The 25,796-nt window shown below is 42.1% G+C and overlaps 1 protein-coding gene across 6 annotated transcripts in view; it reads right to left on the bottom strand.

Annotated features, from left to right (window-relative positions):
- LOC124717040 overlaps positions 1-25,796 on the bottom strand; it is an 859,980-nt gene that overhangs the window by 121,344 nt on the left and 712,840 nt on the right. For 5 of the 6 annotated variants that reach the window (XM_047243697.1, XM_047243698.1, XM_047243700.1 and 2 more), the window contains one exon: positions 6,067-6,302. In XM_047243697.1, coding sequence (XP_047099653.1) covers positions 6,067-6,302 — 236 coding nt within the window. Of the gene's footprint in view, positions 1-2,858; positions 2,957-6,066; positions 6,303-25,796 lie in introns of those variants that run through there. The other variant, XM_047243702.1, reaches the window with a different exon arrangement.

The following is a 25,796-nucleotide window of genomic DNA, read 5'->3' as shown; positions in this document are numbered from 1 at the left end:
TCCTCCATGAGATCCACAGCGCAGTGGACAGCGGCGCTCAGGCTGATGCCGTGTTCAAATGGTTCAAATGGCTCTGAGCACTATGCGACCTAACTTCTGAGGTCATCAGTAGCCTAGAACTTAGAACTAATTAAACCTAACCTAACCTAAGGACATGACACACATCCATGCCCGAGGCAGGATTCGAACCTGCGACCGTAGCGGTCGCTCGGTTCCAGACTGTAGCGCCTAGAACCGCACGGCCACTTCGGCCGGCGATGCCGTGTTCCTTGGCTTCAGTAAGACATTTGACAGTGTCCCGCATTGCCGTTTTATCAAAAAAATATGAGCTTACGGAGTATCGGAGCAGACCTGCGATTGGATTCAAGACTTCCTTGCAGGTAGAACTCATCACGTCGCTCTTAGTGGAACTAAATCTACTGAGGTAAAGGTAATATCCGGAATACCACAGGGAAGTGTGATAGGACCACTGCTGTTCACAATACATATAAATGATCTAGTAGAAAGCGTCGGATATTCTTTAAGGCTATTCGCAAATGATGCAGTTGTTTATACCAAAGTAGCAACGAGCAACGCCAGAAGATAGTAAGAATTTGCAGAACGACCTGCAGAGAATTGATGAATGGTGCAGAATCTGGCAGTTGACCCTGAACGTAAATAAATGTAACATATTGCGCATAAATAGGAAAAGAAATCCACTACTGCACAGTTACACTATCGATGAAAAACAGCTGGAGACAACGTCTGCCGTAAAAGCGACCTTAAGTGGAATGACCATATAAAATCTTAAGGAAATGTAACTCATCCACGAAAGAAGTGGCTTATAAGGCGCTTGTTCGCCCAATTCTTGAGTATTGTTCATCATCTGGGATCCCTATCAGGTAGGACTGACAGAGGAGATGGAGAAGATCCAACGAAGAGCGGTGCGTTTCGTCACGGGATAGTTTAGCTGGCGAGAGAGCGTTACGTTGATGCTAAACGAACTACTCTGGCAGCCGTTACAAGAGAGACGTGCATCACGGAGAGATTTACTATTGAAATATCGGGACAGCACTTTTCAGGAGGAGTCAGACAACATATTAATTCCCCCCACATACATCTCGGGGATTGACCACGAGGAGAAATTAGAGCCAATACAGAGGCTTACCGACAATCATTCTTCCCACGCTCTATTCGCGAGTGGAACAAGGTTGGAGGGACCAGATAGAGGTACCGAAAGTACCCTCCACCACACACCATTAGGTGGCTTGCGGAGTATGATGTAGATGTAGATATGAAGGAAATCCTCAAGACGGTTGATGATAGGGATCTTAGGAATACATAGTAAAAATCACAGCCATTTGCTGTGCATAGCCGTCTCGGAATTAGCAACTGGGTCTTGGTACCCAAAAAACAAGTTTTTGGGGGTGTTTCGCGATAATGGATAAAGATCTTTGAAAAAGGGAAGATGCCTCTTCTAGATAAATGCCTAGAAAATATATCGTCGAAAGTTGAGCAGTTTGCTGTAGTTATTTATTATTTAGATTCACAAGCTGCGACATCGTTGCGAAAAAACACAGTGACCCGTATATGTAATAAGTTTCCTTTAATTTACGTCTATGGTCACAATCTTTTCTGTTTAACAGATTACCGGTTTCGGTCTTTAATGACCATCATCAGATCTGCAGCAAAAGTGGGAAAAATATAAATACACTCGCAAACTGTATACAGCTTAAGAACAATACATAGAGCATATTGAAAAGTAGTACAGACAAAATTTACATTTGTACGCTTTAAATGTTAAGAGGCATACCTGTCTCATAAAAACAAAGTCCTAATGCACTGCAGCCATAGTGGCATAGTTGACAATGCACTGCAGCCATAGTGGCATAGTCAACTATGCCACTATGGCTGCAGTGCATTAGGACTTTGTTCTTATGAAACAGGTATGCCTCTTAACATTTAAAGCGCACAAATGTAAATTTTGTCAGTACTACTTTTCAATATGCTCTATGTATTGTTCTTAAGCTGTATACAGTTTGCGAGTGTATTTATATTTTTCCCACTTTCGCTGCAGATCTGATGATGGTCATTAAAGACCGAAACCGGTAATCTGTTAAACAGAAAAGATTGTGACCATAGACGTAAATTAAAGGAAACTTATTATAATTTAGATTTCGCATCACAGTGAATTTTAAGAGTAGAAGTAGGTAAATTTGAGTCTCTGTATCTTTGAAGCGGATACAGATACGAAGAAAATTTTTAAGTTTGTTCGAGATCAGTATCTTCGGATATATCGTAAAAATTTCAGCCATTTGATGTGCATAGGCGTCTTGGAATCCTTGACTGGATTTTGGTGCGCTGGTGACAGCAAAAATATACTAAAGACACCTATGAGGTACCGCCCACGAAATAATGGTGTCTCCACAAGTCCCATCGAGCCGACCGTACACCACATCAACTGTAAAAAGAACCAACCGATTTGCTCCATTTGCCTAAGCAGGAGGGAGTGTGTAAAATTGATACTTTGACTCTATACTGTAGCACAGTGACGCTAAGACGATCCTTTTGTTGGGTATACAAATGGTCCCATCCAAACCACTTGACGCTACCTTTTATCATCAATAGAACCCGAGGTATTAGCACTAGAACATCTCGTTTATATGCGAGGCACTTTGGAACATATTAGGTGAACATTCTGTCACATGCATACCGAATCACACAAGATGTAAAACTGCGTTGTTAGCTATCGCCCTGGTGTTTCAGTGAGTAATAGACCAGATACTGGGTCCACGGTGGGAGGCCGTCAGCGCGGCGTCGCTCGCCGGAAGGAAGACGATCTGTGCGCGCCGGTTGACCCCGCGCTCCGCTCGGCTTACCTTTTTTGCCGCCCGCAGCTGTCGCCCCCAGGCACGGCATCACACAACACAACACACACGCCTCTGGACGGGCCCTCAGCGCGGCTGCCCAACCGCTCTGCCACGGGCGCACTGGATGCGTGCCCCGACCGGCGGGGCCTCCGAGATAATTACTTCCCACGGGGATGGCTCGCTTTCTCACACCCACCCACCACCTCCCAGCCATTCTTTTGTGCCGGTTCCTCCACCCCCCCCCTCGTTACCTCCTATACTTCCCCTCCACCGCAGCCAGGGTCACTACGCATACACTTTTTTACAGAAATTTCCGAGCTTATTTGTGAAACCTCTCTACAAGATGTCAGCACCTCTTCTTCTTCTTGCCTTCAAGTACTGGACGTCTGTTTGTTACGGTGACCATTTCTTACTTTGCCTTCCCGGAAGTCTTTGGCCTACCGGACTATGACTTTGTAAGGTAGTCTACCACTGTTCCATTCTGTCGAGGTGTTCACTCCGTTTTCTTCTTCTGTCTTGACTTTTATTTCCTACCTTAAATATCTTTAATGGTTTCCTGATGTCGCTGTTTCTTAATCTGTAACTCTGATACATCCTTTCGCAGCCCTAAGAAATCTCATTTCAGGTCCCTGGACCTTCCTTTCTTGTCGTTTGTGTATGACACACAACTCACTTCCATCGAACAGTGTAGGGACGGCCGTTACTCCACAAACATTAATTCGTATTACTTTTTGTGCTTCGTTTCTAAAGTACCTATTTATTGTTCCACAAATGTTTCAAAATTTTGTTACTTTCTTGGCTATATCTTTGTCATCCTCGTATATGATATCACACTCCAGGTAATTAAAATTTCCGACTTGTCCTACTGTGGCATTGTTCACTATCTGTGTTGTCGTGGGGCCTGTCGTATAAAAGCCACAATTTTAGCTTTCTTCGTGGATATAGTCTTATTACAGTCATCGGATATTTCAATTGTAAGTTTCTTTTTGCAGGTCATACTCTACCTCCGTGAAAATTGCGACTTAATCTGCATATAAAACACAATTCACAGGAATCTTTTTGTCTATTCTAGTACATATGTACATATATACATACAGCGTGGGCGAAATGCCACATCCTTACTTGACACCCTTGTTATGATCGAAGGTGCTGTCAGCTCTTGAATTATATATAAAATGACTGTTACGGTTTGTAGGCTTCCTAAGGTGTAGTGGCTACCCTTTTTTCTTCATTGTGCTCCACAGTTTTTCTCGATTGACTGTCTCAAAGACCATTCCTGCATCAACAAATGCTATGGGCGTCTCTCGACTAAATTCTGTGCGATTTTCAATGATTTGTTTTATCACAAACATTGCATAAGGTCTCGAACCTTTTCCACGGAAACATATTTGTTCTTCACTTAATAAGCACTTTAATATCTGCTTCCAGGAGTCTTGTATGTTGCGTCCAGAAAGCTGATTCCTCTATCTGCTTGGACTCTTAGGATCAAAATTACACAGATAGGAGAGTTTCCTAAGCTGAGCACTTTGTGGTAAGAAATTATAGTCTCATTTAAATTACGAACTTCCAGCACTTCACTTGGACTGCATAATAAGTATATATTTTTGAATAGTTTTTGTATTTCGTAAATACCATTTTGACTATCTGTTACGATGATTTAAAAATGGGCCCTGGCCCAAAACTAGTCATCAAGTAAATAAAGAAAGCGAAATTTGCAACTTTAGCTGTTTTTCGTTCTACTCATTTAAATTAGTTGGTATGGGACTTTTAACATCTATTATCACGATGTTGTCTACATTTACATACATATTATGGACACTGTCAAGTGGTGGAGGGAGTAAAACCATAGTAAAGGTCAGAAAGACAGAGATGAGTGTAAAACGAGATAAAAGGAAAAGACCTGCCAGGAAGGCGGGGTGACAGTCGAGGACCATACACTGTACAGTGTGTGGCTTGCACAGTACCGATGTACAAGGTGAATATCAAGCTTCTTCTGATTTAAAAAAATTCTAATGAACTTTGCTAGTTACAGCTACGCTGTTTGTTGCAAAAGGTAGCTTAACCCCTGATGTTTTGATGGATACGCTCCTACATCTGCTCTGACGCCTCAGTTACAGGAATTTCAACAATGGACACTGTTTCAACAAGTTATGTGCACTGCCACCCTCGGGTTTATTTGTTAGCCAGGCCTTGGATGAAACCTTTCCGGGCACATGGGTCGACAGAGACGATTCAACATCAGGCCCACCGGGTTTATCGGGCATGAACCCTTCCTGACTTTTTTGTCGGCTTCCGTTAAGGGTAAAGTGTTACTGATCCGGCTGAAAGACGAGATGCTACACATGTGGTGCCGAAAGAAATGTTAGCAAAGACATGGAGAAAAATTGTGTATCACGTAGACGCTCTACAGGCAACACACGGACTACATGTGGAAGAGTATTCGTAAGATACTTGATGGGTTAAGCTACCATTTCCAACAAATTACATAGCTGTATCTCGAGAAATAAATTTTGTAATCCGGAAAGGACTTTATGTACATCCTGTACAAACTTTACTATGGTACAACACATGTTGCCGCACTTTCTCGAATATCAACGCTGTCGATTGTTCAACGAGGGAGCTAGCTAGGACTCTCCAACCTGTTCCTCTTCAGTTTCTACTGAGATTTCATACACCAAGTGCTTCGCAGGCGAGTGAGATGCAGCAATCGCAGTGGCCAAGGGGCAGGGTCTTCCTCCAAATACAACAACGAAGGTATCTTATGTTCAGGCGCTGAAGGGTGTTAATACCGAAGTGGTACTGCACCATATTACATAAATCGCAGCAGTCTCTGTAATCCTGTGTTGCGTGGTAATGTGGCTTTTGGTAATGTGGCTTTTCGACTTTTTTTGTACGTGTTGTGGTTTATTGCGAAAGATTTCCAATTTATTGCAAATACTCTTAAAAGGTCGATTGTACAAAGCAGCTGACATTAGATAAGCACAAAAAAATGGACAAAAATCAACTCTTGAATTTCACCCACATGAAATCGTTACCTTGGTGGACCCTCACCGTACACTTGTGTATAATTATGAAACAGTCTGCGTCATTTACTTCTCAGGCAGTAAGAGAATAAATGACGCAGGCTGTTTCATTATTATACAAAAAGTGTGAGGATCCACCAAAGTAACGATTTCATGTGTGTGAGCTGCTTGGCACGTCTTCACGTTGGACTTACCGGGAACTTGCTGGAGTGCGTGTGCAGGGCGACGCCGGGCTGCAGGTCTGAGGCCGCGGCGGCAGAGCCCGGGATGGGCACAGTCTGCGCGTCGCCGTACAGAGGGTAGGGCGGCATGCGGTACGGCGGCGGCGGAGAGGCGGCGCCGGAGGCGGCACCGGAGGCGGCTGCGGGCAGCGGCTTCGGGGGCGGTACCGGCTTGTACGGCTGCCCATAGCCGGCGGCTTCCACCTCCGCTGCGAACAAGCGCCACACATTAGGCTCATTGCAGTGACGTCGCAAAGACATGTAATGCTATAAGCCGGCCATTGTGGCCGAGCGGTTCTAGGCACTTCAGTCCGGAACCGCGCTGTTGCTACGGTCGCAGGTTCGAATCCTGCCTCGGGCATGGATGCGTGTGCCGTCCCTAGGTTTAAGTCGTTCTAAGTCTAGTGGACTGATGACCTCAGATGTTAAATCCCATAGTGCTCAGAGCTATTTTTTTGTATGAGGCGACAAAGCGACGTCCAGCTGTGAGGTAAGAGGCATTCAGCACAAATGCTACAGGTTCGCTGCAGTGAAGATGACTTGAATGCCAGATGAGAACGCGACGTGACAAAAAACAGCTAATATCCGAAGACCAACTGCTGCAGAGCTGGTGACTTCAATGCAAGGTCAGAACACGATCTTTATCAACTGAAAGGCACAAGACTCTGGTCTTTCGTCTACTATAATCGACTGTATTCAGTCCTCAGTCAGTTTTGAGACTTTTTGTTTCTCACCGCCTGTTTCACCTCTCGTAATGATTTAAGGACGTGAAAAAGTCGCAGTTGCATCGTCGTTCAAAGTCCACGTTAAATTTTAGGATTCCTATAACTGGCAAGGCCTTACCACCTCTATGCCTAAAAAAGTAGTGCGTTCAAAACCATCATATTGAGGGCAGTTCTATCTCACGTTCTGCCATCTGCATCCACATCGGCATGGTTACTCTGCAATTCACACTAAAGTGCCTGGCAGAGGGTTCATTAAACCATTTTCATACTACTTCTGTACCATTCCACTCTCGAATGGCGCGTGGGAAAAAGGAACACCTAAATCTTTCCGTTTGAGCTCTGAGTTCTCTTATTTTATTATGATGATCATTTCTCCCTACGTAGGTGGGTGTCAACAAAATATTTACGCATTCGGAAGAGACAGTTTGTGATTGAAATTTCGTAAATAGATCTCGCCGCAAAGAAAACCACCTTTGTTTCAGTGACTGCCACCCCAAATCGCGTATATCAGTGACACTCTCACCCCTATTGCGCGATAACACGAAACGAGCTGCTCTTCTTTGCACTTTTACGATGTCCTCTGTCAATCCTATCTGGTAAGGAACCCATACCGCGCAGCAATATTCCAGCAGAGGACGGACAAGTGTAATGTAGACTGTCTCCTTAGTGGGTATGTCGCATCTTCTAAGTGTTCTACCAACAAAGCGCAGTCTTTGTTTTGCCTTCCCCACAATATTATCTATGTGGCCAATCTGGCAGCGCTATTGCAGTGACGAAAATGCGGTTAACAAGATACACAAAATCACTTTAAAACAGCCATAAATCGTGTTTCATTAGTAAACTGACGAGGCGGGCGAATGTCTGCAGGTAAAAATGCTAAAAGATGTGTACCTTCCAGTACCCACAAGTTTCGTAAAGACCTAGCATTACTGTGGCACGGAAGACACAAGCAGAATGACGAATATGAACAGACAAATAGAACACGACATCTGTAACGAAGTCACAGTCAATTTTATTTGTTTAAGTTTGTCGGACATTGGGTACGATGAAGTTATTATTGATGGAATGTGAAAAATTTGCATAAAATCAAAAGAAAAGAATGTAATACGTAATCCATGTAATGCCCAGCTCAAATATTATGTTCTGCCGTTGCACATTTGTTGAGCTGTACAAGGCGAGTAAATCTCCCAAGCTCGGCGCAGTCAGGAACTGCTCACAGCCTCCTCCTATTGGGCCTCAATGGTCAAGGAAGCTGTGGAAATACAATTAGCAGACAAAATGCTCAGCTGAGACGAAGGCTTGCAGCTCGACAAACCATGGGCACACCTCACTTCAGCTCTACGCTCTCACTAAAATTATTATTCTGAGTCTTCGTTGCCTAGCACTCCATCCCATCACATCTATTTTAATAATCCACATAATTCGTAAGCACTGTGAGATGAAATACATAAAATGTATTCGCAATTGCAAATATTGACAACCGTCAACGGTATAACGGAGTGGCGACAGTGAAAATTTATGCAGGACCGGGACTCGAACCCAAATTTACCACTTACCGCGAGCGGTCGCCTTACCATTAGGCTGTACGAGCAAGTCTTAACGGTCAGACCTAATCTTTCATACGTCGCCAGCCATGTGTCGACAACCTGCACTCGTACATTAGTTATGTATATTCCCGTATAGGTGAGGCATCTTGATTGCAAGTCGTTTGCCCGGTGTCGCCGGATAAATTCGATATTGCAGTGCTTCAGTTGTTCAGACGTACGGCCAAGCGACAGTCAGTTAAAATGTCTTCCCTGTACGGGAAAATACAAAATGAATGTACGAGCGCAGGTTGCACACACATGGTTGGCGACATATGGAACTTTTAGCTTGGCCGTGAGTCGTGATCGGATGCCTGATGGTAAGGATAGTAAGGTGAGCGCTCGCGAAAAGCGGAAATCCGAGCTCGAGTGGCACAAAATTTCGTTGTCGTCATTTCATTATACAACCGATGGTTGTCAATATTCGCAACTGCGAACATATTTAATGTACTGCATAAAGTTTTATCTATGACTGATGCTGTTGTTGCCGACAGTTTTATCTCTGGCGCATGCGCATTTACTACACACTATTTTGTCAAGAAGTTTTAATATTGTGACCAGCTCACCTTGAAAGTGGTAGTACGGTCATCAGCTGAAATATCGGATAAAGATACAATACTGCTCTTGATGCATGTCCGAAAGGTGATGGAATATTAGATCCGCCGAGAAAAAATAAATGACCAAAATGTCAATTTGTACTGTAGTAGTAAATAAAGGATTTTTAAACAGCGTAACTATTTATTTCCAAGCATAGTTTCTATCTTGTGTGTTTAATTCCGGGAACAGGGTGACTGAATATTAATTTGAGTTTTAGCCGCCTACAATCTGTGGCTTGTATATAGCTCCGCTGTCAGGATCTAAAAGGGGGAGAGTTAACTGCGCAAAGCCTCTGCCATTTAGACGCTGATGGCTTGCGAGAAAGCTGTAATCTGCTCGAGTGATGTGGAGCCGCTGTCAGCTGGCGACCACAGCATTAGAAAGTCCGCTAGTGGGCTCACAGCCGCGTGGAGACTTCAACGCATGAGCAGAACACGAACACTGCCGTCCCAGATACTTTGGTAGAATTTACTTCTCTGTGGGGTTCAACATTACACAAATACTTTCGTAGAATTTACTTCTCTGTGGGGTTTAACATTACACGGTAATCTCACCGACCTGCTCTGTGACTAGATAGTGAAAAGGACACGTCATTCCAGAAAATATTGCTATTGATGTCTAATTCCATTGCGAACCGTGTGCACCACGACCGTATTATTGTCAATATATTTTGAATATATGGCAGTATCGGTCGTAAAGATTGAAATACTTTATTTTACAGATCGATTTCGGTCACTCGGTCACTATGTGACCATCTTCACTGCAAACTTTTCGAACCTTGTAGCCCCATCTCATAATAACACATTTTCCATGATATTGGACCGGCTACTGCTGAGGTCACAAAATAGGTTCTTCTGTAATTCAAAATTACTGTATGCAGTGAAAGTGAACACATCTGTTGGAAATAACCATCACAGTAAATGTTACGCCACACAGAAAATGTTGTGTTATTGTGATATGGGCCTGCAAGGTTCAAAATTTGCACTGAAGATGGTCACGCAGTGACCGAAATCGATCTGTAAAATAAAGGCTTTTCCTTTCCTTTCCTTATTTCCATATCAATACCTGGTATCAACAGAGCCCTTTTTTTGAAGAAAGTTTTCTTACGCTATCTTCCTTGCTTGGTCCATACTTTAGGATCGATGCTGTCATTTATCCTAAATATTGTTATTGACAATGGGCTAAAGAAAGAAATGTGATAATTACAGCAAAGAGAATCAATAAACGCATGAGACAGTAGGAGGTAAGCTGCCTACACTGGTAAACAGAGACAAATCTATAGTGCTTTGCGAGTGCGTGAAGTTCTATACGCCCGAGTTGTAAATACATTCTTCATGACACAATTTCCGTGCTCTCGTTGAAATTTGCCAGAGGACACTATCTGAACTAGTGAAACTGTAACATCTCACACTACGTAAGCCGAATTATTGCTGCATGCCAAACTTTCAGAGACTACTTCCTTATTTCCATATCAATACTTGATATCAGCAGACAACGTTTATTGAAGAAAGTTTTCCTCGTTTGCGATAACCTATTTCCGCTATCTTCCTTGCTCCGTAAACATTTTTACAACACTACGACTTTTGTCTATTGCTACTGTTAAAAAAATTAATAAATTGCCACCGTAATTGCCCTTATTTACACCAATGTCTTGTAGTTATTCCTTTATATTAATAAGAGCTATTTTTCAAATTAGGCTGCACTTTCCACTTTATGAAAACAATGTAAAATTCAGGCTAACGTAGGTAATTTAGTGAAAATAGTATTCCACTTCGCAGAAACTGTATTTTAAAAGCTTTATAAAACAGTTACTGTCGTCCAGTATTTAATGAAAATACACATTTTAATTCAGTTGCTGCCACCGTGATTAACTGCCAGAATCCGATAAAAATCGACTGAATACTGCTTTAATAAAACTGTTTTGAAACGACATCATTCACACATAATCCATGCAAGGAGTAACACAGCTCATTTTCATGTCGGAAACTGATCTGCAGAGCGTTGTTGAAATTTACATCACATATGAAACTTTAATTGCTGTTTTAGTTCAGCTTAAAAAACGTAAAGGTAGCAGAACAAAAAACTGACTACGAACACGCTATAGAAAGCAACGCAACGCCTGAAGGTCACTTGGTGCGTTTCACTCTGTAATTTTGCTTGCTATACAGAAGAATGTTTTCGCTTGTTCCACTACCGTGTCTGTTCTTATTTTTATGTTAAGCAAGTCGTTATTCTCCTTCCTAGTACTAATCATCACTTAGCCATTGTTTATCCTTAAGCAATATTTCAAGCTAAGTATACATACTGTCCATTACCTTCAAGATGTACTGTAAGTCTTCTTTAATTCCGAACACATGGAACTGCGTGAAGATTTTACAATTGATTCCTATAACGTTCATGGTCTTCTGAATACACGAATAACCTTCGTTGAATAAACCTGTAACGGTATATGCTGCTATTTTAACAGTTATTGAAGCACAATGAAAATGCTTCGGTACCAGTTTCCAAACGTGCGCTTTGAAACTCTCGTTGTCATTTTCCATGTTAGCACCGTCGCATCTTTAAGCAAATCTTCATCGCACAGAAGTTTGTATGCTGGTCGAAACTTTTATTGAACTACACTGAGACGACTTTTGTCACGGGATATCTCCTAATATCGTGTCTGACATCCTTTTGCCAGCCGCGCGGTGTAGCCGCACGGTCTTGGGCGTCTTGTCACGGTTCGCGCGGCTGCCCCCGTCAGAGGTTCGAGTCCTCCCTCGGGTATGGGTTTGTGTGTGTGTGTGTGTGTGTGTGTGTGTTGTCCTTAGCGTAAGTTAGTTTAAGTTAGATTAAGTACTGTGTAAACTTAGGGACCGATGACCTCAGCAGTTTGGTCCCATAAGACCTTACTACAAACTTCCAAAAAATCCTTTTGCTCGACCTAGTACAGCAGCTCGACGTAGCAGTACTCAACAAGTTGCTGGAAGTCCCCAGCAGAAATGTTGAGCCATGCTGCCACTCTAGCCGTCCATTGCTGCGAAGGTGTTGCCGGTGCAGTATTTTGTGCACCAACTGACCTCTCGATTACGCCCCATAAATGTTCGACGGGATTCATATCCGGCAATCTGTGTGGACAAATCTATCGTTCGAATTATCCAAATTGTTCTTCGAACCAGTCGCAAACAGTTGTGGCCCCGTGATATGGCCATTGTCACCCATAAATATTTCATCGTTGTTTGGGAATATGAAGTCCACAATAAGCCATTTCCAGTCAATCATCGGTACAGTTGGACCACAGGACCCAGTCCACTGCATGTAAACACAGCCCACGCCATTATGGAGCCACCACCAGCTCGCACAGTGCCTTCTGACAACTTCAGTCCATATGGTATCTGTTCCTTCGAACATGTCCGAAAGAACAGATGCCATCTTCATGTAGTTAAGGCTAACCGGCCATTGACCTTCTTCTGTGCTGGATGCACACACATTGGCCGAAATCTTACGGCACTCGGAAAGATTGTCTGCCGCGGGGAATGAGTGTAATGGGCAGGGGCACCTCGAATGTAGTGTGTGGACATTAAGCTGGGAATGTGGGTCTCACGGGGAGCGCGCAAGGGATAAATCCCTGCAGTCGCACTGTCCTCCATGCCCTCGGTGGCTCAGATGGATAGAGCGTCTGCCATGTAAGCAGGAGATCCCAGGTCCGAGTCCCGGTCGGGGCACACATTTTCAACTGTCCCCGTTGAGGTATATCAACGCCTGTCGACAGCTTAGGGTCTTGATTTAGTTATCATTTCACTTGAGTCCATGGCTTCATGGGTCTGCGCCACACTCGAAACCTACCATCAGCTCTTACCAACTGACATGGGGACTCGTCTGACCAGACCACGGTTTTCACCAGCCCAGGAGAGGCGCCGCAGGCGATGACATGTAGTTAGCGAAAGGTACTCACGTCGGTCATCTGCTGCCACAGAACATTAACGCCACAGATACGTCTCACATTGATTTCTGCGGTAATTTCACGCAATGTTGCTTGTCTGTTAGCACTGACAACTTTGCGCAAACGCCGCTGCTCTCGGTCGTTAAGTGAAGGCCGTCGGCCACTGCACTGTCTGTGGTGAGAGGTAAAGCCTGACATTTGGTATTCTCGGCAGACTCTTGGTACTATTGATCTTGGAATGTGTAATTCCCTGACGATTTCCCAAATGGAATGTCCCTTGTGTCTAGCTCCAACTACCATTCAGCGTTCGAAGTCTGTTAATTCCCGTCGCGCGGCCATAATCATGTCGGTAATTGTTTCACCTGACCCACCTGAGTTCAAATGACAGCTCCGCCAATGCACTGCCCTTTTATACCTTGTGTAAGCGATACTACCGCCATCTGCATAAGTGCATATCACTATCCCATGACTTCTGCCACCTCAAAGAGTGCCTACAGCTGACTATATTTCTGTCGGGGCACGGATCCACTTGACACGCTGTAGCTTCTAAAATGCTTTCGTAATCAAAAATTTCTTTTTCAGGCATAATCCATATACTTCAACGGTGCAAATTATGTAAAAAAATCCATTTCTTCATCGGTCTGTACAAGAACCACCCCTTATGTTACGCATTCCACCCTGGGTGCGGATGGTGTATATTGGGTTGGCTATCTTATGGCATATGAAACATTCCCCATGCCGGATTTATGTTGCGCAAACAGTAATTAGTTTTCGACAGCAGTGGGAATGTTGAAGGCGTGTCGGACCAATCGAGATGACTTCCTTACCCGTCTGGGCTGGGCTGATGCGCCTTCAACATTCCCACTGCTGCCGGAAACGAATTACCACACGACACTCCATGAACTTGTTAAGCATATTCGGAAATGCCAAATTGTGCACTTCACAGAACGAAAAACTGTAGTATCCCAAGAGTGCAATATCAGTGAGTCACAACTAGAATCGGTCAACTCGTTCAAACATTTGGCAACAACAATTTTTAGGAAAATGAAATGGATTAAACAGGCTCAGTCTAAGGTAAATTAGGTGGTAGACTTCGATTCCTTTGCACGATAGTAAGAAAATGCAGTCCATCTAGAAGGGAGATTGCTTACAAAACATTCGTGCCACCGACCCTAGAATATTGTTCAAGTGTGTGGGACCCGTACAAAATAAGACTAACAGGGAATATTTGACGTATACAGAGAAGACCAGCACGGATGGTCACGGTTTTGTTTGACCCACGGAAGAGCGTCATGGAGACGACAAAAAACCTGAACTGGCAGACGGCTAAAGAGACGTACACTATCCCGAGGAAGCCTACTTACAAAGTTTCAAGAAACGGCTTTAAGTGATGCGTCTAGAATATGCTGCGACCCTCTACATATCGCTCTTGAAGACATCGCGAAGACAAGATGATGTTAATTGCAATGCGCACAGAGGCGTTTAAGTAATCATCCATCCCACGTTCCATGGTTCCATAGGTGAATGGAACGGGAATAAGCCCTAATAACTTGTGCAGTGGAAAGTACCCCTCTGCAATGCACTTCACAGTGGTTTGCAGAGATTTATCAGTGGACTAAACAATTTTGCTTTGGCTCCTGTAACGGCGTGTTGCGGTAGTGTGGCGCGGGGATTACACTCTCTACCAAGGATGCACATGCGAACCTGTCAACAAACCACACATTTATCACGTTGCTTAAAGTTTTCGAGGACATAATTAAAACTTTGCGACCACTTGTGAACCCCAGCATAGGAATCTTTCTCCTCTTACACTTCTATTCCACTTGCGAATCTTTCTTTCTTATAAGATACGAATAAACCGTCGTTCAAGTGCGACAAATGGTGTACCGTAAACCGAGTATAGTTTTACGGATTTTCAGATTCAAATGTGATTATCATGACTATTTTTTCAACATTGTGATATTTATGTCAGTGAACATAGCGGCTTGTACGAAAGAATTATATACTAATAAGTACAAAACATTTTCTAAAACGCAGAGAAAGTAATGGAAAAAAATGTAGGTGGTCACTGTTAGTATGGATTTGGGGATACATTGACCGGCCTATACTTCCACCACAACTGTTAATTACCGTACCTTTTGTGATTAATATTAAAAAAAAACGCAATGAAACTTTGGACACCCAGAAATGAATTCATCGATCTAAGTGCTGTATTAAACCTCACGAAAGAAGAGAAAAAGCGTCAGTGTGATCCTTCATCAAAAGTTAAACGTAATTAAAGGTACAAACATGAATTGCCACATACATAGCTTCAAATTTAGCTCAGAATAATGCCTTCAATTTCATCCACCTTAGACCTACAGCCTCGTTTCAAAACGTCCATTGCAGTTAGAATTAAGGTTATCTGTTCTTCATTTATCGGGATAATAATATATGGATCATGTGGTGAAACAAATTTCATTCCTTATTTCCGCGGATACTTGACATTATATGTCGTACCTGAATCACTAACTGGACCACAGTAGCTCGAAATTTGAGCAATATATGACTGACATTTGTTTTTCTTATTTGTAGGCACACTGACAATTGCAGATAAATCTTTGTCTATATACCGATCGTTAATGTATGTATTCCTTAATTTCACACTTAATTTGTATCAACACTGTTTCCTAAATTATGTACCTGTCATCCTGGTGTAACAATGGCTAGTGGTCAAAGTAATCCTAAACAGAGAAATCATGCACATGACCTCTGAAATCGTAATATAGTGGCAGATATATACATGTGAACAAAAACTAATCAGTCTTCTGTTTTGAGAATTAATCGGGTAACATGTGAAACAGTTGAAATCACAGACCACTTCGCACTTAAATGATATTGGATTTTGCACACTCCAATTTTAACATACATTTTCGTATACAATTATGTGTCGCAACAGGTTCGCCAACAGCTGCATAAGAAAATCGGCACTACACGACGCCATTTAGCGTACAGTATGTTGCTGGCCTTTACCACCAAACAGCATATACTAAAACACTCATTGAAAGCCAACAGAGAGCTGTAAGACTTTTGGTATACGAGTGGACAGAGTAATCACGGTAGTTAATGTATACCCGGTTTACGGTACTCATTTTCCGTTATCTTAGATTTTATCAGGTGCTGCGAGGAATTTTTGCTTGCAATTTGAGAAACGACCACTCACGGTTCGTGTCTACGCCTTGGCGAGTCGCACGCAGAACAGTTGCGCAACGAGACGGACTATCCAGGTCGATTGCTGAAGGCAACGTTCTCGGCTTGTATACCAAATGGGTTAAGTAGGAGGGAGATTAATGCAGTCGCTAGCAGTCCACCTGCCTGCTGCAACTCGAAGAGACGTCTACCCGAGACATTCGCATCTGCGGTTCGTGCAGCAGAAGATTTATGCAGAGAGAAATTTTAATGCCGCTCGAGATTGCACAGTACTGCAACCGCATCTCTTAGGCATCTCGGCGCCTCTCGCTGTAAGTAATGCCGTTTCGAGTTGCTCATTTTCTCCTTCCCTTCTTCTGATTTCATGTTATATTTCGCACATGACTTCACTTTTATGATATTTTATGAAACTACAATGGGTACTTAAACTTTTAATCACTGGTATACGACAAAAAAGCTAATCTATGGATTCCTGGGACACAGGCAGCCCACAAAAGCTGTTGCGCATGTTGTATGAACTTATACGTTCTGTTGTAAGTACAGGGCGAATCACCTGAAGCTTGCACCGCAAATATTGCGGAAATGGAGAGTGCTAGTGATGTGCCGTTTTCATAGAATCGATTGACAATCAGGGACTGGCATTTTTAGCCGATAAACAAATTGTAATAGCACTTAGGAAGTGTATTTCAGTGAAAACACACACTTTTAAAAAAAATTGAACAATGCCTATTGACATTGTTGTTGTTGTTGTTGTGATCTTCAGTCCTGAGACTATTTTGATGCAGCTCTCCATGCTACTCTATCCTGTGCAAGCTTCTTCATCTCCCAGTACCTACTGCAGCCTACATCCTTCTGAATCTGCTTCGTGTATTCATCTCTTGGTCTCCCTCTACGATTTTTACCCTCCAAGCTGCCCTCCAATACTAAATTGGTGATCCCTCGATGTCTCAGAACATGTCCTACCAACCGATCCCTTCTTCTAGTCAAGTTGTGCCACAAGCTCTTCTTCTCCCCAATTCTATTCAATACCTCCTCATTAGTTATGTGATCTACCCATCTAACCTTAAGCATTCTTCTGTAGCACCACATTTCGAAAGCTTCTATTCTCTTCTTGTCCAAACTACTTATCGTCCATGTTTCACTTCCATACATGGCTACACTCCATACAAATACTTTCAGAAACGACATCCTGACATTTAAATCTATACTCGATGTTAACAAATTTCTCTTCTTCAGAAACGCTTTCCTTGCCATTGCCAGTCTACATTTTATATCCTCTCTACTTCGACCATCATCAGTTATTTTGCTCCCCAAATATCAAAACTCATTTACTACTTTAAGTGTCTCATTTCCTAATCTAATTCCCTCAGCATCACCCGACTTAATTCGACTACATTCTATTACCCTCGTTTTGCTTTTGTTGATGTTCATCTTATACCCTCCCTTCAAGACACTGTCCATTCCGTTCAACTGCTCTTCCAAGTCCTTTGCTGCCTCTGACAGAATTACAATGTCATCGGCGAACCTCAAAGTTTTTATTTCTTCTCCATGGATTTTAATACCTACTCCGAACTTTTCTTTTGTTTCCTTTATTGCTTGCTCAATATACAGATTGAATAACATCAGGGAGAGGCTACAACCCTGTCTCACTCCCTTCCCAACCAGTGCTTCCCTTTCATACCCCTCGACTCTTATAACCCCCATCTGGTTTCTGTACAAATTGTAAATAGCCTTTCGCTCCCTGTATTTTACCCCCGACACTTTCAGAATTGACATTAATAAACCAAAAGTAGCGTAAATTAGAATGTCAGTGTCTGTAGCAGGCTTCTAGAGCGAACCGTCTACGAGATATCGTATTGTGCAAAGTTTCCACATCTACACTCGTCTGTGACATTCAACCTGCGTAGTAGCTAGATACGATGTTGTTACGCTTGCTTACAGTGAGCCTGTGTATTCCTTGAGGATATTGCGACTTGCAGCTCAGTCAGTGTGCATAGACCAAGCTGTAGGTTCTGAGTGGACGACGGAATTTACCAATGCACAAAAGCCGACATGCTCATGGTGTATGGAGAGTGTAGGAAGAACGCAGTTCGTTCTTGTACGGTGTATGCGGCAAGATGTCCAATAAACGTCAACCATCTCGGCAGTTATTTATGAACCTCTTCAACCAGTTACATGGAAGTGGTAGTGTAACACGTAGACAATGTAACAGTAGGAAACAAGTGACGACAGAAGAGGGGAAAATTAATGTTCTTCTGAGGTTGCAGGTGATCCGCACGTTACGTCCTGTGCAATCGCACGAGGAAGTGGCATGAGTCAAGCAAGTGTCGTACGAATTCTCCATCGACATAGGTTGCATTCATATCACGTCTTTCTCCATCAAGAGACCGGCCGGAGTGGCCGTGCGCTTCTAGGCGATACAGTCTGGAACCGAGCGACCGCTACGGTCGCAGGTTCGAATCCTGCCTCGGGCATGGATGTGTGTGATGTCCTTAGGTTAGTTAGGTTTAAGTAGTTTTAAGGGACTGATGACCTCAGATGTTAAGTCCCATAGTGCTCAGAGCCATTTGAACCATCCAAACCTATCGCGTATTTTGTTCAGCAATGAAGCCACATTTACCAGTCAAGGTCAGGTAAACTGGCGAAACATGTACTGTTGGTGGTGTATCCTCGTCGCCGCTGTAGAGTCTTCAACCGTAGGAAGCAAGGGAGAGGACGTTGTTATGTGTGGCCGGTACCCTCTTTCCACGTCCGCCCCGATAGCTAGTAATAAAAAACTGAGTAACGGAATCAACGATCAACTTGAACGGATGTCTTGTGACGTCCGCCTAGACCAAACGCAAAGAAAAAAAAAGAAAAAAAATTACTGAGTGGTCAGCGTGACGGATTGCCGTCCTACGGGCCCGGGATCGATTCCCGGCTGGATCGGGGATTTTCTCCGCTCAGGGACTGGGTGTTGTGTTGTTTTCATCATTATTTCATCCTCATACAGCGCACAGGTCGCCTAATGTGGCGTCGAATGTAATAAGACCCGTACCAAGGCGGCCGGACCTGCCCCGTAAGGGGCCTCCCGGCCTATGAAGCCAAACGCTCATTTCCATTTTCCCTCCTCCCACAACAGAAATGCACACATGGATTAATACGGCTCTTTATTTTCATGAACTGGATAACGTGAATAGAGTCCATGTGTTGTGGTACAAGTTCATCAGTAGTAGTGCTCTTGCAGACAATATCGGTAATCTTACAACAACAAACTTTAGTCTCGCTATAGTCACTAATCTGGCCACTTGGAACTGTTGTAGCCTGTGATGTGGACTGGAGCCCGCTCTGCGATTGCACTGACAGACGTCAGCGGCGGCGGCCTGAATACTTGCTGTTGGTTGTCGGTGTGTCTCTGGCCTTTCTCGTGATAGGCGCACTGGATTCAGCGCCTACTATCGATCTTCGCGCTCCATCTTTGCCGACTGGTGTGCTGACGACAGCTTACGCCAGCACAGTTGGTCTGTTGATAATCCCCATTCGCTTCGTCAGGCGGAACGTCAGCGTCCATGGATGTAAACGTTAGGCATGGGGTAGTGAACCATTAGCTCATAGGCCCGTTTTTCATAGACAGAACACCGAACTTGCACAAGTATCCAGCCTCCTAACAGACTATCTACCACGGATGCTGTTGTTGTTGTCTTCAGTATAGAGACTGGGTTGATGCAGCTCTCAATGCTACTCTGTCCTGTGCAAGCTTCTTCATCCCCAAGTACCTACTCCAGCCTACATCCTTCTGAATCTGCTTAGTGTATTCATCTCTTCGTCTCCCCCTACAATTTTTACTCACGACGCTGCCCTCCAGTACTAAATTGGTGGTCCCTTGATGCCTCAGAACATGTCCTACAAACGGACCCCTTCTTCTAGTCAAGTTCTGCCACAAATTTCTCTTCTCCCCAATTCTTATTAGTTACGTGATCTATCCATCTAATCTTCAGCATTCTTCCGTAGCTCCACATTTCGAAAGCTTCTATTCTCCTACTGTCCAAACTATTTATCGTCCATGTTTCACTTCCATACATGGCTACACTCCATACAAATACTTTCAGAAACGACTTCCTGACACTTAAATCTATACTCGATGTTAACAAATTTCTCTTCTTCAGAAACACTTTCCTTGCCATTGCCAGTCTACGTTTTATATCCTCTCCACTTCGACCATCATGAGCTATTTTGCTCCCCAAATAGCAAAACTCCTTTACTACTTTAAGTGTCTCATTTCCTAATCTAATTCCCTCAGCATCATCCGACTTAATTCGACTACATTCCATTATCCTCGTTTTACTTTTGTTGATGTTCATCTTATATCCTCCTTTCAAGACACTGTCCATTCCGTTCAACTGCTCTTCCAAGTCCTTTGCTGTCTCTGACAGAATTACAATGTCATCGGCGAACCTCAAAGTTTTTATTTCTTCTCCGTGGATTTTAATACCTACTCCGAATTTTTCTTTTGTTTCGTTTACTGCTTGCTCAATATACAGATAAAATAACATCGAGGATGGGCTACAACCCTGTCTCAGACCCTTCGCAATCACTGCTTCCCTTTCATGCTCCTCGACTCTTATAGCTGCCATCTGGTTTCTGTACATATTGTAAATAGCCTTTCGCTCCCCATATTTTACCCCTGCCACCTTCAGAATTTGAAAGTGAGTAATCCAGTCAACATTGTCAAAAGGTTTCTCTAAGTCTACAAATGCTACAAACGTAGGTTTGCATTTCCTTATTGCAGTTTTTTTAGTGTTGTGTGGATACCTTTGGGGTGTTACCTGTTTTGGAAATTTGTTATGTATATCGTAAAGCCTTGGAATCACCTGATTTTGAGACTATCCGTCTGTTAACACTATTGAGTGCTGTAAATTTAAGAAACAGCGCCATTTTTAAATCTATGGAAATTTATTATAAAATTGTTTTGATACTTCATCAAATGAGAACTTTAAAGGGGATCGATGACTCATAGCTCAAGCCGGTCCTACCACTTCCTGTAACGGCACGGTAGTGCTGACGCATTGTTTGGTAGGCGTCATAATAATGACATCGCAAACCACCATAACTGAGAAACGGCTGCCTCGCCTAAAGGTTTGCAGCGAGTTGCTGGCATTGTTGGCGGGAGCTGCAGGGGGTGGCTGTGAGACGCTGTGTATACCCGACAAGGGCACCTTGCAGAATGGTCCAGTTAGATTTTCTTCATACTTACAAGATTTGTAGGCCAGGGCAAAAACGACTTCGTCAAGCAGTTTTTTTTAAAAAAAAAGACCCTAGAAAATATCACCTCTGAAAATCACTATTTTTCTTCGCGAGCGCTGTTTCATGTACAAAACATTTCTAGCTTCTATAATTGCGTAGGCTTCCGCCGCCAGATTTCTAGCTTCTATTCATTGGTAGCTGAAAATGTCTTTAAGTTATATGGAAAATAAATTTATGTAGTTTTTAAACGCTGTTCTACACAGTGGGTGATCTTTTCCCGTTTTAAACTGTGTCATGTCAACAAGCAGAGGGCTTACTCTGTTAACACACGGCGACGAAGCCAACAAGAAGGGATTTTTTTGTTTTTGTTTTAAAACGAAGGACTAGTATTTTCCTAATGAAGGCAAACGTTGTCAAGTGGAAAGATATAAAAAAGAAAAAGTATAATAAATTTGTAATTTTCTTTGGTTTGAATCTCGGCAATAGTACTTTTCTTTTACTCTTAATTCTATATTTATATTATTAATTGGCTAAAATGGTGTGCTGTCCCACCTGCCAATCTAACAGCTTCCAAAGGCAACAAAAACTTGTTTTTCCAATACTTCATATACTTGCTGACATAAATGAAAAAAGTTTAAAACGCTGTTACTGTCTACTCACTAAGAGCCACTGTACATCTTATGTTTAACGTTTGATACGATAGTCCGGTATTAAATTCAGCAACTGCGTGTATGTCTTGTGGCAATGTATCTCACAACACGCAAATCACCCAGACTATATTCATCCAATGTTTGAGAATGAGAGCACTTCGTACATAATTTCAAATCTTTTCAACACTTTTCTGGCTGACACCTCCCATAAAATAATGAAAGCAAAGAAGTGTAGCGCTTGCTACATTTTAGCTATTGATACACTAAACGTTCAGCATACTATATCACGTTTCAGTTTATTAATTCATTACTACCAGCTCCATTTGCAGACTTCTACTACGGAATGTAGCAGCAAAATTATATGATTGTACGACACGTAGTTCACGAGATATGACTTCATAAATATTGAGATGTGTGAAAAACTAGCTTTTCTTAAAACAATAATTCGATTCTTTGAAGAAGTGGGGCTGGGGGGTTACTAGATTATTAAGATATGGATATGTTAATTTACCAGCATTGAGTCATGATTTTTAGTAAAAATGAAATACTTTTATTTTTAATTACTAATCTTAACATAAATTTGTTACAGACAAGCGAAATAAATCACATACGTCAACAATCTGTTCAATCACCTGAAAAAGTATTTTATTTTCTATTTCATGGTTTGGATTTTTTTACAAAATTTTAATTTATTGTGAATGCTCATAGTATTCATATGAATACTAATTAAAACAAAAAGATGTTATTTTTATTAAAAATTATCATTCAGTATTTGTCATGTAACATATCCATTTGTTAAAACACAAGTTGTTTATATAAAATTCGAAATAATATGCTTCTAGCAAGATTGGAATTTGCAATTTCACAATTAAAATCCTCCTATGTTCATCATTCTCCTACCAGTGAATGTGTTTTCACATTAGCAAACTGTTCCTGTGAGACCGTTGCGAATTCTGCTCCCGTAAATAATACATAAATAAGAGACTGGAAGCTCGTTTTAAACTTTCTGATTGTTGTAAATATAAGTGTCATTACGTTAGTGTTTTGGGAAATAAGATAAGTATATTTTTCTTACTGCACCCATAGACATAATTTTAGCCCTAGGTTTTCGCATGCGAGTTGTACGGAAAGAGCAACATAAATTACTTTTCCATTTGTTTAGTTGTATCTCGCGTTAGAATCAACGAGCCATTTGTGGTAAGTGTGGATGTTGCTTTAGATTAGTCAAACAGGAAGTGTCTTGGGAAAATTGTAGGTTATGGTGTCATTTGCGTGATTTTACTGGAGAAGAGAATGGGGTGGTCGAAGGGGCTGTTCCGTGAAACTGAACAGAAAGACCGAAAATCCAGGAACAGGATTCAAAGATTTGTACTCCTCAGGAGGAGTTAGAAATCGCGATAAATTGTATTGCAACAGCTGAAAGGGGGAAGAGAAAGAGGACGTCGGCAAAAGTAGCAAGAAAAAGGCGAATACGAAAAATTCTGCTAGAAAATTATAAATTTAGTTGAGCAATATGTTTCGCTACCTATCAGTATTTAAGAAGGAAGAACCCATACAGATGTAAAGAAACGCAGAATGCCCCCGAGCAATGCTAAGAAACTTAATGATAAGTTGGATGTTAAATAGGAAAGGAAAAGAAGAGTTTTGTTGCTGGGTGGCAGTCCCTCAGCAGTTACAGAAAAATTAAGTGCATTGCATCAGGTCACATCAGGTCACAAATTTTATGAAAGCAAGTGCTAGCCTTAGCTAGGTAACAGAAAACTTGCGACAAATGTATAAGGATTTTAACAAATAAGATCATGATTGAATGTAGGGGAGCTGGAAACATCATTGCTAAAAACGAAAAATACAATCTTGGGGATGACCTGGACAAAACGGGTGTACCTACTGAGCACACAGTTAACGGCCTGTGGAGGTTCTGTGGCGCCATGACCAGCCTTGGCTTAACTCTGCTGCAGAGCGAGTAAACATGGAGCTGAGAGGGACCCTTCATCTGGATACAAAATCTCATGTTGTTGCTGATCCAGCAGCTGCCGTAGGGAGGTGGAGATATACTTCTCATGGCCTACATCTGAATAGGAGGGCTGAGGACAAGTAGCAGATACATTAGCAGAAATCATAAGGGAGGCCACACACAAAGGTGGATACCTGTGGTTATTGGGATCAGGCGAAATGCCAACATTAAGGGAAATACAGAATTTAGACAGAGAGCAGTAAAGCAAATTAAACTGCTAGAGATTCCCAGTTAATCTTGTATTAATAGAGGGGGGGGGGGGGATGTAATCAATGTGCTTCATCAGAACATCAGGGGGCTAAAAAATAAACTAAATGGGTTATTAATTTTTTTGCAAGATCTTAGTAGGTAGTATAGAAAATCTTAGTATAAGTGCTTGTAAGTCAGCTGTACATTCACGCAAGGCCAATATGGATAAAGGACGAAAACTCACATTCATAAATAAGGGTGTAAATACGATAATGTAGAAATAGGTAAATCGAGATATAGAAGCATGTTCTGTCATGAAAAAATATGTTGAATTATTGTGCTTTCTGTCAGATACCAGGGTTATTAATATGTGGTGGTTTTAAGGTAATTTTGCTGGATGACTATGACAGGAAAAGTAATCTAGAGGTGATTTTAGCCACTTATAATTTAGTATCAGTCATAAATTCTCCTACCTAAGTTGCTAAAGATAGTAATACCCTTATAGATAATGTATCGATTCAACAAGCAGATGTTAGAGACACGCGTGCCTACCCTGTGGTAAACATATTGTCAGACCACTAAGCACAGTTTGTCACATTAGACGCTACGGTCGCAGGTTCGAATCCTGCCTCGGGCATGGATGTGTGTGATGTACTTAGGTTAGTTAGGTTTAAGTAGTTCTAAGTTCTAGGGGACTGATGACCTCAGAAGTTGAGTCCCATAGTGCTCAGAGCCATTTGAACCATTTTTTTGTCACATTACATGACCTAGCTCCATGTACAGTTCGGAAACACTCAACGAAAACAGTCAGGCAAATTAATGACAAAACTACTGAAGATTCTAAAGAAACCTTAAAAAACGTCGACTAGGTGAAGTTACAATGAATGTAATGCTAACTCTAGGTTAAACATATTTCTTTATGAGTCATTTTTGGAAGTGGTTTTAATAAAAATATAATTATATGCAGTAATGTCATGACATTAAAGAAACCTGGAAACACTACAAGCATCAGTTTTTTTATGTTTGGTTTGTACGGCACTCAATTGTATGATCATCAGCACCTGTACAAAGTCCCAATTTGTGCACAGTCTTATTTTTACACAATCCATTCTAGCCACTGTAACGAAAGATGATGATGATGATGATGATGATGAAATGATGAGGACAACCCAAACACCCAGTCCTCGGGCAGAGAAAATCCCCAACCTGGCCGGGAATCGATTATGGAACCTCATGATCCAGAAGCAGCAACGCTAGTCACTAGACTACGAGCTGCGGACATACAAGCATCAGAATCTCTTCACAACCAAAATAGGATTTGAGCAAAATATCCAGAATTAGTCATGATTCAGAAATAATTTATTATTGTAAACAGCACTATAAACTATCAAGAAAAAATGTACAATAAATCCAGGAGTATGTAAACCATGTCTGAATCTGATAGTTCATATAACAAAATAAAACCAATAAGAAAATTTTTAAAACAGAGATGGGTAAAGAATCCGCAGACAGTAACACTATTCCTACTATTCCTGTAAAAGGAATGGTAACATTGTAAAAGACAGTACATGTGTAGCAGGTATTTTTAATAATTACTGTTTAAAAATAGAT

This window comes from Schistocerca piceifrons, chromosome 9, assembly GCF_021461385.2.
Source record: "Schistocerca piceifrons isolate TAMUIC-IGC-003096 chromosome 9, iqSchPice1.1, whole genome shotgun sequence".
NCBI classification, from domain to species: domain Eukaryota; kingdom Metazoa; phylum Arthropoda; class Insecta; order Orthoptera; family Acrididae; genus Schistocerca; species Schistocerca piceifrons.
Note: the sequence above shows the minus strand (reverse complement) of the source record. Positions and strands in the feature narration are given on the sequence as shown.